The sequence below is a fragment of the Trichoderma citrinoviride genome (genome assembly GCF_003025115.1).
Source record: "Trichoderma citrinoviride strain TUCIM 6016 unplaced genomic scaffold BBK36scaffold_7, whole genome shotgun sequence".
NCBI classification, from domain to species: Eukaryota; Fungi; Ascomycota; class Sordariomycetes; order Hypocreales; family Hypocreaceae; genus Trichoderma; species Trichoderma citrinoviride.
In genome coordinates this window covers 1,696,763-1,708,792 of record NW_020194715.1, presented here as the reverse complement: position 1 = coordinate 1,708,792, position 12,030 = coordinate 1,696,763, and the positions used below count along the sequence as shown (strand labels likewise).

General features: G+C 53.8%; 7 protein-coding genes across 7 annotated transcripts; 4 read left to right on the top strand and 3 right to left on the bottom strand.

The window, feature by feature from the left end:
- Window positions 1-259: 259 nt before the first annotated feature.
- Window positions 260-797, top strand: BBK36DRAFT_1119840 (RING/U-box; the record flags this gene model as incomplete). The annotated part of the gene is made up of 4 exons (XM_024890630.1): window positions 260-358; window positions 423-501; window positions 556-626; window positions 699-797. The coding sequence occupies 4 exons, from the start codon at window positions 260-262 to the stop codon at window positions 795-797; spliced, it is 348 nt and encodes a 115-aa protein (XP_024749907.1).
- A 158-nt stretch (window positions 798-955) lies between these two features.
- Window positions 956-1,369, bottom strand: BBK36DRAFT_1118975 (signal peptidase complex, spc12 subunit; the record flags this gene model as incomplete). Its single annotated transcript, XM_024890538.1, has 3 exons — window positions 956-1,129; window positions 1,195-1,254; window positions 1,319-1,369. The coding sequence occupies 3 exons, from the start codon at window positions 1,367-1,369 to the stop codon at window positions 956-958; spliced, it is 285 nt and encodes a 94-aa protein (XP_024749906.1).
- A 2,448-nt stretch (window positions 1,370-3,817) lies between these two features.
- On the top strand, window positions 3,818-5,689 carry BBK36DRAFT_1169172 (cora-domain-containing protein; the record flags this gene model as incomplete). Its single annotated transcript, XM_024895273.1, has 2 exons — window positions 3,818-5,052; window positions 5,110-5,689. 2 exons carry the CDS (start codon window positions 3,818-3,820, stop codon window positions 5,687-5,689), a joined length of 1,815 nt encoding a protein of 604 aa, XP_024749905.1.
- A 651-nt stretch (window positions 5,690-6,340) lies between these two features.
- BBK36DRAFT_1159612 (hypothetical protein) lies at window positions 6,341-6,778 on the top strand (the record flags this gene model as incomplete). The annotated part of the gene is made up of 2 exons (XM_024894216.1): window positions 6,341-6,458; window positions 6,615-6,778. The coding sequence occupies 2 exons, from the start codon at window positions 6,341-6,343 to the stop codon at window positions 6,776-6,778; spliced, it is 282 nt and encodes a 93-aa protein (XP_024749904.1).
- Window positions 6,779-7,346: 568 nt separating this feature from the next.
- Window positions 7,347-8,168, bottom strand: BBK36DRAFT_1169171 (hypothetical protein; the record flags this gene model as incomplete). The annotated part of the gene is made up of 4 exons (XM_024895272.1): window positions 7,347-7,434; window positions 7,498-7,790; window positions 7,856-7,911; window positions 8,147-8,168. The coding sequence occupies 4 exons, from the start codon at window positions 8,166-8,168 to the stop codon at window positions 7,347-7,349; spliced, it is 459 nt and encodes a 152-aa protein (XP_024749903.1).
- Window positions 8,169-8,825: 657 nt separating this feature from the next.
- Window positions 8,826-9,689, top strand: BBK36DRAFT_1118839 (hypothetical protein; the record flags this gene model as incomplete). Its single annotated transcript, XM_024890520.1, has 1 exon — window positions 8,826-9,689. The coding sequence occupies one exon, from the start codon at window positions 8,826-8,828 to the stop codon at window positions 9,687-9,689; it is 864 nt and encodes a 287-aa protein (XP_024749902.1).
- A 799-nt stretch (window positions 9,690-10,488) lies between these two features.
- Window positions 10,489-11,794, bottom strand: BBK36DRAFT_1118776 (2,3-diketo-5-methylthio-1-phosphopentane phosphatase; the record flags this gene model as incomplete). Its single annotated transcript, XM_024890514.1, has 3 exons — window positions 10,489-11,151; window positions 11,511-11,551; window positions 11,743-11,794. The coding sequence occupies 3 exons, from the start codon at window positions 11,792-11,794 to the stop codon at window positions 10,489-10,491; spliced, it is 756 nt and encodes a 251-aa protein (XP_024749901.1).
- Between the last annotated feature and the right edge of the window lie 236 nt (window positions 11,795-12,030).

Genomic DNA, 12,030 nt, shown 5'->3' with positions numbered 1-12,030 from the left:
AGATTCGGTGTCGGGATTTTTTCTTTTCATCATCAGCCCGTATCACCGACTGCGTGAACGCTAAGTAGGTGCTGAACAAGACAGGATTGAGACTCTGTCCCAGGACCTTGATAGCTAACGGGACTGCAGAGGCCATCGATCGATTCCCCGGTGCTCCAGCTGTTCCTTTCTCTCCTACACCTGCTCGCCCCTACGCCTCGTTTCGTCATCCGCCGTCGATACTAGAGGTTTCTCGAACAAGGTCGCCAGCTATCCCAACATGGCCGACGTTGAAATGAGTGACGCTCCGGTGGCCGCAAAGAAGGCCGACGGCGTCAGCGGCAAGGGAGCGGAGAAGAAGAAGTTTGAGGTGAAGAAGGTATGTTGTGTCGCTGGAGCCATGCCTGCACGCCGTAAATCCAGCAGACGCTGACGGGGAACAGTGGAACGCCGTTGCGCTCTGGGCTTGGGATATTGTCGTCGACAACTGCGCCATCTGCCGAAACCACATCATGGATCTCTGTGAGTCGTCGTCCATTGCCCTGCATGATGTGAAAATCTGCTAACTCTCGCCAGGTATCGAGTGCCAAGCGAACCAAGCTTCTGCTACGAGCGAAGAGTGCACCGTCGCTTGGGGTATCTGCAACGTAAGCCATACATTTACCCATCCCACGGCCCAACGGCGATTTGTAGCAACGAGGCTAATCATGTGTTGCTAGCATGCTTTCCACTTCCACTGCATTTCACGATGGTTGAAAGCTCGATCAGTCTGCCCCCTCGACAACAGAGATTGGGAGTTCCAAAAGTACGGTCGATAAGCGACATTCGACGGGGACGAGAAGCAAATGGGACAAAAAGAAAAGAAAGGGAAACGTCATGAAATTGGAAGAAGACTCGCGGCATAACATTTCGAAAATGAATTTAAGTTACATGCTATTCTAAACGGCATGCCACAACGCCGGGCCTTGTTGAGCCGTCATGTCCCGCCAGTGTTGAATGCAGACCCGGCAGGCAGCCACTTGATCGGGTTCTTGTTGTAGAAGGGCCATGGCGGAATGACGAGGAGGAACGTCAATGCCGTCCCGCCCAATCCGACGTATACGCATTTGACGATGTCTTGTAGGACGTATCCGACGTTGAATGCGATGAGCTTGTTCGAGCGTGAGCAGATGGAAACGGGTATTCGAGGCCTGGGGGGGGGAGGGGGGTTCATACTCCTGTCAAAGCAAGAAAAAAGGTTGCGAAGCCCTCTGCTCGCCGTTGGCCTTCAAAGTCCTGTTGCGCAGTATGCCAGTCAGCTCGATGTTCGCCGTCGCGAGGTGGGATCTGGTGTCCTGACTATTTGGCCCTCGAGCACGTCTCGCAGCTTGTCCAGCAGCTCCTCCGCCATGTTGCGCGATGCCTGTTCTCGTATTTATGTTTCTTCGTATATAATTATTTCGTAACCGATGCTATTAGTGGCTTTGGCGTGGAGAGATAGAATGGCGAGGATGAGGATATTGTTTCGGTTTCTTGCCGTTAGATGGCCATGGTCATGGCTCGTCGCTGCGACGGAGAGTAGACACGTCTTTGGAGGATGATGCTTGTGGCGCAAACATGTCTCAACAAGGAAAGGTGAGGCTTGGGGAATTCGAAGTGTGGCGGTGCAAGCACCTGTTGGCGCTTTGAGTGCGCAGTTAGGAAGCTTAACCTGGACTTGTTTGAACTTGGGGCTCTGGCGATGGACTGATGGTTCATGGGGGTGGTGTATCGATATGCGAGGGCCTCGATGATTTCGGTTGCGTGGCAGTTTCAGCGGCGTACATGCTTGATGTTGTGTTGATCATCAGCCAGAGTGAACCAAGGTACTAATCTATATCTGCTATCGTACCTATTGAAGTCGGACAGCATCAGTCAAGAGCGTTGACAATCATACTGGCAGTAACAGTCGAAACGCTGCGACAAGCGTTACTATATCAAAGGAGACTCCCATCAGCTCACCAGATCGTGTCATGGCAGGGATTCGACTCGCAGAGCGAAAGCGGAGATGATGCCGACCCTGGCAGCGGCGGTGCCTTGCGGTGGCAATCACGAACGCATTGACGTAGAGGATATTATGGGTTTGCTGCTGCAAGTGACAATCAGTCTCTGCTCGTCCATCTTTCAGAGACCATGCTTTGTAAAGTTTTGTGAGTGAGTCACCGAATGAATAGGCCTGTTGTCTCTCTAATCATGGCTACCTGTATCTTATGAAACTGCCCTGTAGAAATGGGACTTTCACATGCCACTTGTTGCCATGCCTCCACTGAAGATTGTGTGTGTCACCAGCCAGACTCAGATGCAGCACAAACAAATACGTGACTCTGGTCTCTCCAGCTAATACCTTACGGAGCTATTTACATTGAAAGTCACTATCTCATTTGATTCATTGAATCATTGCCTTCGCCAACTACCTATTTACTTGGCTTTTCTCTCCCATTGGCATCAACTGATGCCCGACACTACCATCATCATCTTGGGCCTGCTCCTCAATTTTAGAGTTAAAGGGCGCTGGACAACGGTGTCGGTACCGGGCACCTATCAGGAGAGGCCGATGGGCAAAGCGCTACCCACGGCCAGATAGAGATATCCGCTGACCAGTAGCGGTTCTCTTAACAGCCTAGAGGTACTCGATGACTCCCCAGCAGCTCGGACCCGTACCCCATACCTCGTATCCCCCAAATTCCCCAGCGCTCCTCTTCGGTCTGGCCAAACCAGTTTAGCGACGGGACCAGCAGCTGATTTTCGTACCGCTACTGCAAAAGGGAAAATTTCGTTCTCCTCGCCCCCCCAAAAAAAGCCAATGGGGGATCTTCCTTGCTTTTCCGCCTGAAACCTTTTTTTTTCTTGTCCTTGACCAAGGAAAACCTCTGCTGTGGTTTTCTCTCTTCTTCTTGCTCCATTCTGTCTGAATAACCAAACCAAAAGGCCATCTGCCGCCTTTTCTTCCTCCTCCCCTAATTCCAGCAGCCCTTGACGCGTCCCCTCGGGCTCTCCAGCGCTTCAGGTTCGTTTTTCGCTAAGCTGATAGCGTTATAAACCCCGTCGTTTTCTCCTTGCGGCGCACACATCAGCCCTTTGCCTCCGCCGCAAACGAAAAGAGACGCCCTCGCAGCATCTCCTTTTACTCGCACCTCGTCTGCCGCTCGTCAAATCTCTCGACAAGCACCGACTTATTCCTCGTCATTCTCCTCTTCCCCCTCCGCCATTCGATCGATCACCCCGACAAGCTTCTGAAAAAGCCAGCCGTCCAGCTTTTGCTCGTTGTCGTCAGGGAATCCCTTTCCCTCCCGAAAAGCCTCGCCTCTGCGCATCGCAGACTTGTCCCCGGAAAGCCTTCAAGTTGGCTCAACTCGCCTCCCCGGTCGTTGTCTTCCCCTCGCTCCTCGGGCCCGGCTGCTGGGTCTATAGCGGAGTCAACAAAGAACCCCCATAAGTTGGCTTGCTTGATACTTCATCCGTTACCAATCCGCGTCCGCTCCCTACCTCTTTTCCCGTAGCTCCCGCCAGCTACAAAAAACAAAGACGAGGGAATCAGGAGACACCCTGGTCTTCGTTTTGTTCCAAACCAACTACTCGGCGCGCCTCTGCCGCGCCGAGAGGACACTTGACGGCCTGTCCCAGGCTTGAAGCGTCAGAGAAAGCATCGTCAAAGCATGTTCCAGAACCCTTAGAGTTTGCCAGCAGGCTTCGTCCGAGTTGCGCGGTGATTATAGTTTCGATACCCCCAGACCGCTCTTTGTCTCTTGTCCCAACTGCGAGATCCTCGATCAACCGAAAAAACCCAAGTCAACTCCCAATCATGTCCGAGCCGGAGGAAATGTTCCCCGACGTGGGAGGGTACGATACCCCTGTTCCCGAGCTCGACGACCACCGACAGCATTCGTCCGCTCAAAGGGTTGAGCGGCCGCGCCGGGGCACCTTTGATAGCCTGTACGGCGCTCGCCATCTCGATGCCGAGTCCGACAACAACCCGGGAATCCGTGTCCGCGATTTCGAAGAGGCCATCATCGACGAAGAGGGCGACAATGTTCAGCCTCCGCCGCGCCATGGGCGCCGCCCAACCGTGGAGTCGTCGCAGGATGGTAGATCCATCTCGCCTCCCAACTCGGTCAAGGCCTTCGCAGAGGCTCGACGTAGGGAGCGCGAGATGTCCTTCTCCGAGGCCAAGAACGATGCTGAGGAGCCCCTGGGCCGGACCATGTCCATTTCCAGTCGGCGGAGCCACCGAAGCAGGGCCGGCGAAGACGCTGACAACAGAAGCTTCCTGACCAACAAGACCGCCGAGGAAGACGTTTGCTACCCTCTCCAGGAGAAGCACTCCAAGCAAAACGAGCTTCGAATCGACTTTGACTACCTCGAGGACTTCATCGCCGATGAGAGGGCTGAGCGGGCTGCCCGGGCGGAGACGGCCGCAGAGGGCTTCAAGGACCTGCGACGCACCTCTACTCTGCCCAAGCCGGCGCAAATGGTCACGGTGGACGGCGACATTCTCGATGTACCCTCGGACGACTCCACGGCCAACGAAAAGGTGTCGGCGCAGGCTACCGAACTGCCAAAGGCGCCGTCGCATCCCGTGGACAACACTCGCTTCAGCTTCTTCTCCTCGGCGTGGGAGTCGACGATTCACGCCGCAGAGATGGGCGATCTCGTTCTCCCGGGCGAGGACCTCCGAGGGCTGTTCGAGCTGCCAGCGGACGAAGGCGGTGTCTGGTGGCTCAACGTCAACCATGCGACCAAGGAGGAGGTGTACGGCCTCGGCAAGGCGTTTGGCGTCCATCCCTTGACGATTGAAGACATTGTCACGCAGGAGGCTCGCGAGAAGATTGAGCTCTTCCCGTCGTACTACTTTGCGTCCTTCCGGTCGTTCAATGTCGTGGACGAGCCTGATGGGAAAGAATACGAGCCTTTCAACATCTATGTCATTGTGTTCCGAGAGGGAACGCTGAGCTTCAGCTTCGCGCCCAACTCCCATGCGTCCGAGGTTCGTAAGAGGATCACGGCCCTCAAGGACTATGTCTCTCTCAGCAGTGACTGGATCTGCTATGCCTTGATGTGAGTTTCAAGCTTCGAATCATCTATTCAGGATGATAATTCTAACCCAAGATGCAGTGACAACATCGTGGATAGCTTCGCACCTGTCATCAACCAGATTGAGCACGAAGCCGACGCCATCGAAGACGAAGTGTTCGTCATGCGGTTTGACGATTCCAACACGTTCCTGCGGTCTATTGGACGCGTGCGCAAGAATTGCATGGCCCTGCTGCGACTCTTGGGCGGCAAGGCCGACGTCCTCCGCGGCTTCACCAAGCGCTGCAACGAGAACTACCAGGTGACGCCGCACATGGACATTGGCATGTACCTAGGCGACATCCAGGACCACGTGGTGACCATGGCCACGAACCTGGGCCACTTTGAAAAGATCCTGTCGCGCGCCCACAGCAACTACCTGGCGACGCTGTCGATCAACAGCATCTCCCAGGGGACCGACATGAACCGGGTGCTCAGCAAGATTACCATGCTGGGATCGATTCTCGTCCCCCTGAACCTCGTCAGCGGTGTGTTTGGTATGAACGTGCATGTGCCGTTTGAAAGCGTGGCGAACCTCGGGCCCTTTTTTGGCATAATCGGCTTCATGGCTGTCCTTTGCATCTTTTTCATCACCTTGGCGCGATGGAAGCGATGGATATAAAAAGGGGCAGTGTTGTATGTAGCAATGTGGTATATAAAAGGGGGCCTCTTTTGTTTTTTTTCCTTACTCTTTTATTTTGTCCTCTTCACATCAGGCTTCCTTGTTTGGTTCATTGCTTGGACAGGGCCAGGGTAGAATGGGCATGATAGACTCGGGAAGCATTCTGAGGCGTGTGTGGTCATGTTGATATAGTGTTTTCTGTAATGTGGTATACTGAATTGTTCAAGAAACCTGTATTTACTCGATCAAGAACCGGTGTTGAGTGAATAAGAAGAAGAAGAAGAAGCCTCATGACTCATGATGCACATGTCATTCCCCTCTTCTGAGGAATCTCAAGGCTTGAACATACTCTGCGTTACAGGCTGAAAATAGAGATTCCTACAGATTCAGTAAATGTCATGATAGAACGCTCCTCGCATCCAGCCTGTGGCCAAGTGGAGAACATTTCCCTCGCCTCTCATTCGCTCCAACGCATAAACACCCGACCCTTCGCCGGCCGAAAAAAACTAAACTATCAACAGACGACGACATAGAAAACACCATTACTACACCACTCCCTCCAGGAAAAAGCGCCGTCAACTACAATCTGCCACCTCGATTCATTCATTTGTCAAAGGAAGAAGAGGAAAGGGAAAGCTGCAAGTCGTCAAGATGAACGCCGCGCAGACGGGAATCGAGAACCTCGACCTCGAGAAGCTCAACGACAAAGATAAGACGGAGCTGCGCCAGTTTTTGGCGAATGAGCAGCAGCGGTCACAGATTCAAGCCCGTACGTCTTTTTTTTTCTCCTCTCTTCTCATTACTGATTGACCGTTTTCCGGACGGGGGGTAAAAAGAAGATGCAGCTGAGGGGGAAACATGACTTTTTGTAACCGATGTGGGTTTTTTTTTCGTTATGCTAATGGGGGTGAGAGGAAAAAAACAGAAACACACAACCTGACGCAGATTTGCTGGAAAAAGTGCGTCACGGGGAACATCAAGGGGGCGAAGCTGGACAAGGGCGAGGAGGGGTGCCTGGCGAACTGCGTGGACCGGTTTCTGGATATCAATTTCTTGACGATGAAGCATTTGAACAACATGCGGTCATGAGAGACGGGGGGTTCGCATAGAAGGGGTTTGGGGGGATTGGGGTGTTGTATGATTATGTGTGGGATGGATGATGATATGGTTTTTTTTTAGATTGGGGTTGTTTCTACTCATGATTTACAAGAATAAAGAAATAATAAGCAAACAAGATGGAGAAATTCGATGTGGAAACCCATTGGAGATAACCTAGGTATGGCATGGCTTCATAGCAAACAATATTCATTCAGATACGCACTCCAGAACCAAAGACGTCACAGATATTTCAAGGCATCAAATGTCACTCTCCGTCTTCATTTATTCTTTCCTCTTCTCCCCGCGGATCGGTACGTGGGACGGAACCGGCTCAATCTTTGCATACCCATGTATGTTATATCATGATATCGATCCGTAAATGACAAAAGCGTTCAACTCCCGTAAGTTTCCGATGCCCAATGCTTTTTTCCTCTCTCTCTCTTTGTCTGTTTGTGCCGTTCAAGACCAGACGAGACCGAATTTCCGTTGCCGAAGAAAGAAATTTTGAAGACTTGAAGAATGAAACAACCCTCTGCGCCACAAGAACATTGATCCCTGTTTAGACCAGAGACAGCTTGTTGGCGGCAATGTCGAGGGCGTCGACATCGGGGGTCAGGCGGGCGTAGGCCTTCTTGGAGCCGTCGGGGCTAAACACAGAGAATCAGCAACTTTTGGTTCCTCACAAGTTTTGTACTTGAGCGCCGACATACCGGATCAGGGTGTTGATCTTGACGGTGTCAATGTCGTAGAGCTTCTTGAGGGCCAGCTTGATCTGGGCCTTGTTGGCCTTGACGTCGACGATGAAGACCAGGGTGTTGTTCTCCTCCATCTTCTTCATGGCGCTCTCGGTGTTGAGAGGGTGGATGATGACCTTGTGCTCATCCAGGCGGGGGGTGTGGTTGATGGCCTTGCGGGGGTAGCGGGGAGCGCGCGACAGGACCAGGGTCTTGGGGCGGTGGAAAGAGGTGCTCAAGCGGACCTTGCGGTTCTTGGAGGAGTGAGTCTGTTTTTTGAATCTTGTTAGCCAAACTGTCGGATCATCTATTCACTTATATAAAAATCACTTACACCCTTGAGAGCAGCCTTGGCAGCGGCGTTGGCCTGCTTGGAGCCCTTGGCGGCAGCTACATGAACATATACGCATCAGCAATCGCTCTTATTCAGAACTCGCAAAATCTGCTGCTGCATGATGCTTGCGCGGAGATTTGTAGGAGAGCATGTTGTGTCTTTTTTGTGTCGTGTGTCGTCGATTCGCTCCGCTTCGTCTCGTTTCGCAGGTCGGGAAAATAAACGATGGGTTGCTTCGGCGCTGTCGACGACAACGACGACACAAGGACTCGCTCTCTCTTCAAGTCGTACCTTTCTTGTTAGCGGGGGCCATTGTATCGGCTTTGTTGTCGAGATTCTGCACTGGGCGGGATGAGGAGTTGTCGACGTAACGGAATACAGCAAAAGGAAAAGAAGAGGAAAAAAAAAAAGTTCACCAACGGCGAAGAGTGGTTTAATCGATGGTGTGGGCGAAATTGGGAAGAACGATTAGGGCTCCAGCAAGCGCGCGTTGTGATTGGCCGATTATGCACGGAAGTCATGTGACTTCTTCCACGAGCATTATCGCCAGGTTTTGGCGAGAGCGCTAACCGCATTCGGAACGAGTATTTATAAGTAAAAGTGTGTTCAATATCTATCTAAGGTATGGCCATACTCGACTGTGTTCGGACAGACGAACCCTTTTCTCTATCACGCCGAGGCGGCGGGACCCCTTCACACGAAGCACCCTCACGCGAAGCACGCAGCGACTCACCGGTCCGAGGTCGAGTTCACACGATGCACTTCCAACGTTGAACAGCCAGCGATGCGACAGCCAGACTCTCGGGCGTCTTTTCGTTCATCTACCACCAGCTGTCCGTGAGAATCTTGGATTCGCGGCAGAACACTCAGACCAAGTTGCGTCTCCTCGCCAGCAGCTTTGCCTCGTAGCCGGACTTTGTACTCTTCACCTTGCAGAACCGTCGGGTGTACATCATCGAAAGAAGGAACCATGGCCGCCAAGAAGAAGACGTTGACTCGTCTCTCCCAAGGACGTCCACCGCTTGCTACGCCCTCACGGTCCATGACGCGCAAGGCAAGCAGGACACTGATCAACAAGCACCACCAGCTGGAAAAGGCTCGGGCAAGGGCCGTCCAAAGCGGCGACGAGGAAACAGCAGCCAAGATCGCAGCCGAGCTCGAGAAGCTGGGAGGATTGGGTCACTACCAAAAGGCCAGTCTACAGGGACAGAGCGTCGACAGAGGGGGCGACACGTCAAAGGTGCTCATGGAATGGCTGCCGCTGGACGAGCTCAAGGGACGGCCTCAGCCTCTGCACATGCTCGAAGTCGGGGCGCTCAGCACCCGGAACGCTTGTTCGACGAGCAAGGTCTTCAACGTGGAGCACATTGACTTGAACAGCCAGGAGCCAGGGATCCAGCAGCAGGACTTTATGGAGAGGCCATTGCCTGAGAACGGCAAAGGGCTCTTCGACATCATCTCGCTGAGCCTAGTCCTCAACTTCGTCCCCGACGCTCATGGCCGCGGCGCCATGCTTCTACGGACACTGTCGTTTCTCAGGGCCGACGTCGATAACGCCATCACCGCCGAACCTCTCTTCCCTTGTCTCTTCGTCGTCTTGCCGAGGAGCTGTGTCGACAATTCGCGGTATTTCACGGACGACAAGTTCGACGAGCTGATGGCTGCCCTTGGGTACACGAGGGTGAGGAGCAAGAAGACGCAGAAGCTGGCCTACAGCCTGTGGAGAAGAGTCACGGGGGTGGTCAGGCCTGGCCTCACGTTTCCAAAGCAAGAAGTCAACCCGGGAAGGACGAGGAACAACTTTGTCATGACTCTCAAAGGACAGCAAACATGATGATGGGATCTTGCAAGACGGGGGGAAACGAAAGAATGCACTCTTCGAATCACGCCATGAGAGCGAAGAAACTCTTCGAATTACAGCAGAGCTCCCAACTGGGCACGGAGGATGCGCCGACTAGACGAACGACTCATGACGAGGAACGACTTCGTCATCAGTCTCAAGGGACATGATGGATTGGTCTTTGTTCGAGCAAGGGAGGGAAAATGAGAGAAAGCACTCTTCGAATCACGCCACGAGAGAAGAAATTCTTCGAATTACAGCAGAGCTCCCAACTCGGCACGGAGGATGCGCCGACTAGACAAACGAACTGATGCACTAGGGCCCAACAACTTTGGTGCGGAGCATCAGGACATACATACTATTCGACATTCATTCATCTTCTTTGGGTTGCGTTTTGGGAGAAGATGCAGCCACACTGACCGCCTAGGAGTGCTCCCTACCTCGCCCTCCACTCACCCGACAAGTCGACATACAGGTGCTACAACCTTCGCGTCGAGATGGCGGTCAACTGGCCGCCCCCGCATGGCCGATCCCACAAGCGACCCAGTCAAGCACATACACTGCGCTTCATGTCTGGACCGAATTGTCGACTTATCAGAACTCGGGCGCGAAGCTGCGGTCATCTAGCTACTAGTATGCGATGTTTGAACACCTGACGTCCGGATTCTTCCCCGCTACGAGTTGATTCGTGGGTTGGGCAGCGAGCAACTTGGGAGCCGAAAATCGAGCAACAATTCTACACCGTTATCATTATTTCACTCCCCAAGACCACTCCGTCTATTCATCTACTATCCTATGCCGACATTTTCGTCGCAATGGCGGCTGCGGCCTGGGCAACGGAGGCCGGCGTGAACTCGGAGAGGGCAAACTCGGTCAGCGGGTGATGGGCTGGCAGCGGCGCGTTGCCCGGTCTGACGGCCGGGACACTGTGCATGCCCGACTGGCGAGCAGCGTCGACCTCGTTGAGGTTGTCGCTCAGGAAGATCCAGCGTGCGGGGCTGATGTCGGGATAGTGAGACAGGATAGTGGTGTAGCTAGCCACGTCGGTCTTGGGCCCCGCATTGACGGTGTCGAACCAGTCAGAGATGAAGACGCTCATGTCGGGGGGTTGGGCGGTCGTGTGAGCAAAGAAGAGCTTCTGGGCCGGGACCGATCCGGACGAGTATATCATGATCTTCTGGCCGGCCGCGTGAGCACTGGTGATGAAGGGCGGCACGTCAGGGAACAGTGGAGCCTTGAGGACGCCGGACTCGTATCCCTTCCTCCAGAGGTAGCCCTGGAGCGCCTTTAGGTACGGCGCCTTGACATCTCGGGCCACCAGGTCCCGAACGTGAGCCTCAAAGGCGCCGCGGTCGTCACGGTACTCCTGGGGAAAGGCGTTGCGGTACTCGGCAAAGCTCGACTCGTCCCACTGCTCGGCCAGGAACGTGGGCAGGACATCGAGGGCATAGGGGAACTGAGGCCCATCTCAAGTCAGCCACGGCGGTTGGGACGGCGACTTAAAAGGACAGAGTGTGTGCACGGGTAACGAAGCAACACAACTGCAAGTACGAGCGCTACTCATACTTGTGTGTGTGTGTGTGTGTGGTGTGCGCGAATACAAGTAGTAGTGTGGTTGAGCAAGGAGCTAGGCATGTCGTTGTTGGGGAAAAGCAAGGGGTGGCTAGGTGGCCTGGGCTATGGACAAGGTCGATTGGCTGCCGGACAAGGATGGCCGAACCGCGATTAACGGGACAGCGAATCCCAGAGCAACGCTGCCGAGAAGTAGAGGGGGGGGTTGGAGACGAATGAGGACGGGCCAAGGGACCAACTTACCAAGACATCCTTGACAAAGGAGATGGGACAGACGGTGCCCTCTGCATGAGCGAAGGTTGCGCGATACGCATCAGCTGGAGGACAGGGACTTGAGAGCTTTTTTTTCCGATCGAGGCAAGCAAGGGGGGCAGAGCAAGACAAGACAGACAGCAACCCGTGATTCGAAGTCGCGCAAGCTCGTTTGCTCGCCACGTTGATCAGCCCGGGGTAGGTGGGGGAGGGGGCGCCGTACCAATGTCTAGCAGGATAACCTGGAACTGCCCAAAATCCGTCTCGGCAGCCATCTTTTTATTCTTCTCTTTGTTGCCGCGCTTTTCGTGGCTTCTCTTGACTCTGGCAGGGTTTGAATCAGCAAATGCAGGGAGCTCAGAGACGCAGGCGGTGAAGATGGCTGTGAAATGGCCGTGGAATATTCTGGTAATACAAGCATGTCCGATGCAGTGTTCAGGAGGAGTATTTCTTTTCACCTACCAAAAGAGATGGTAAAGTAGGGCACAGGTAGTCGGTAAGGCTGGGTCGC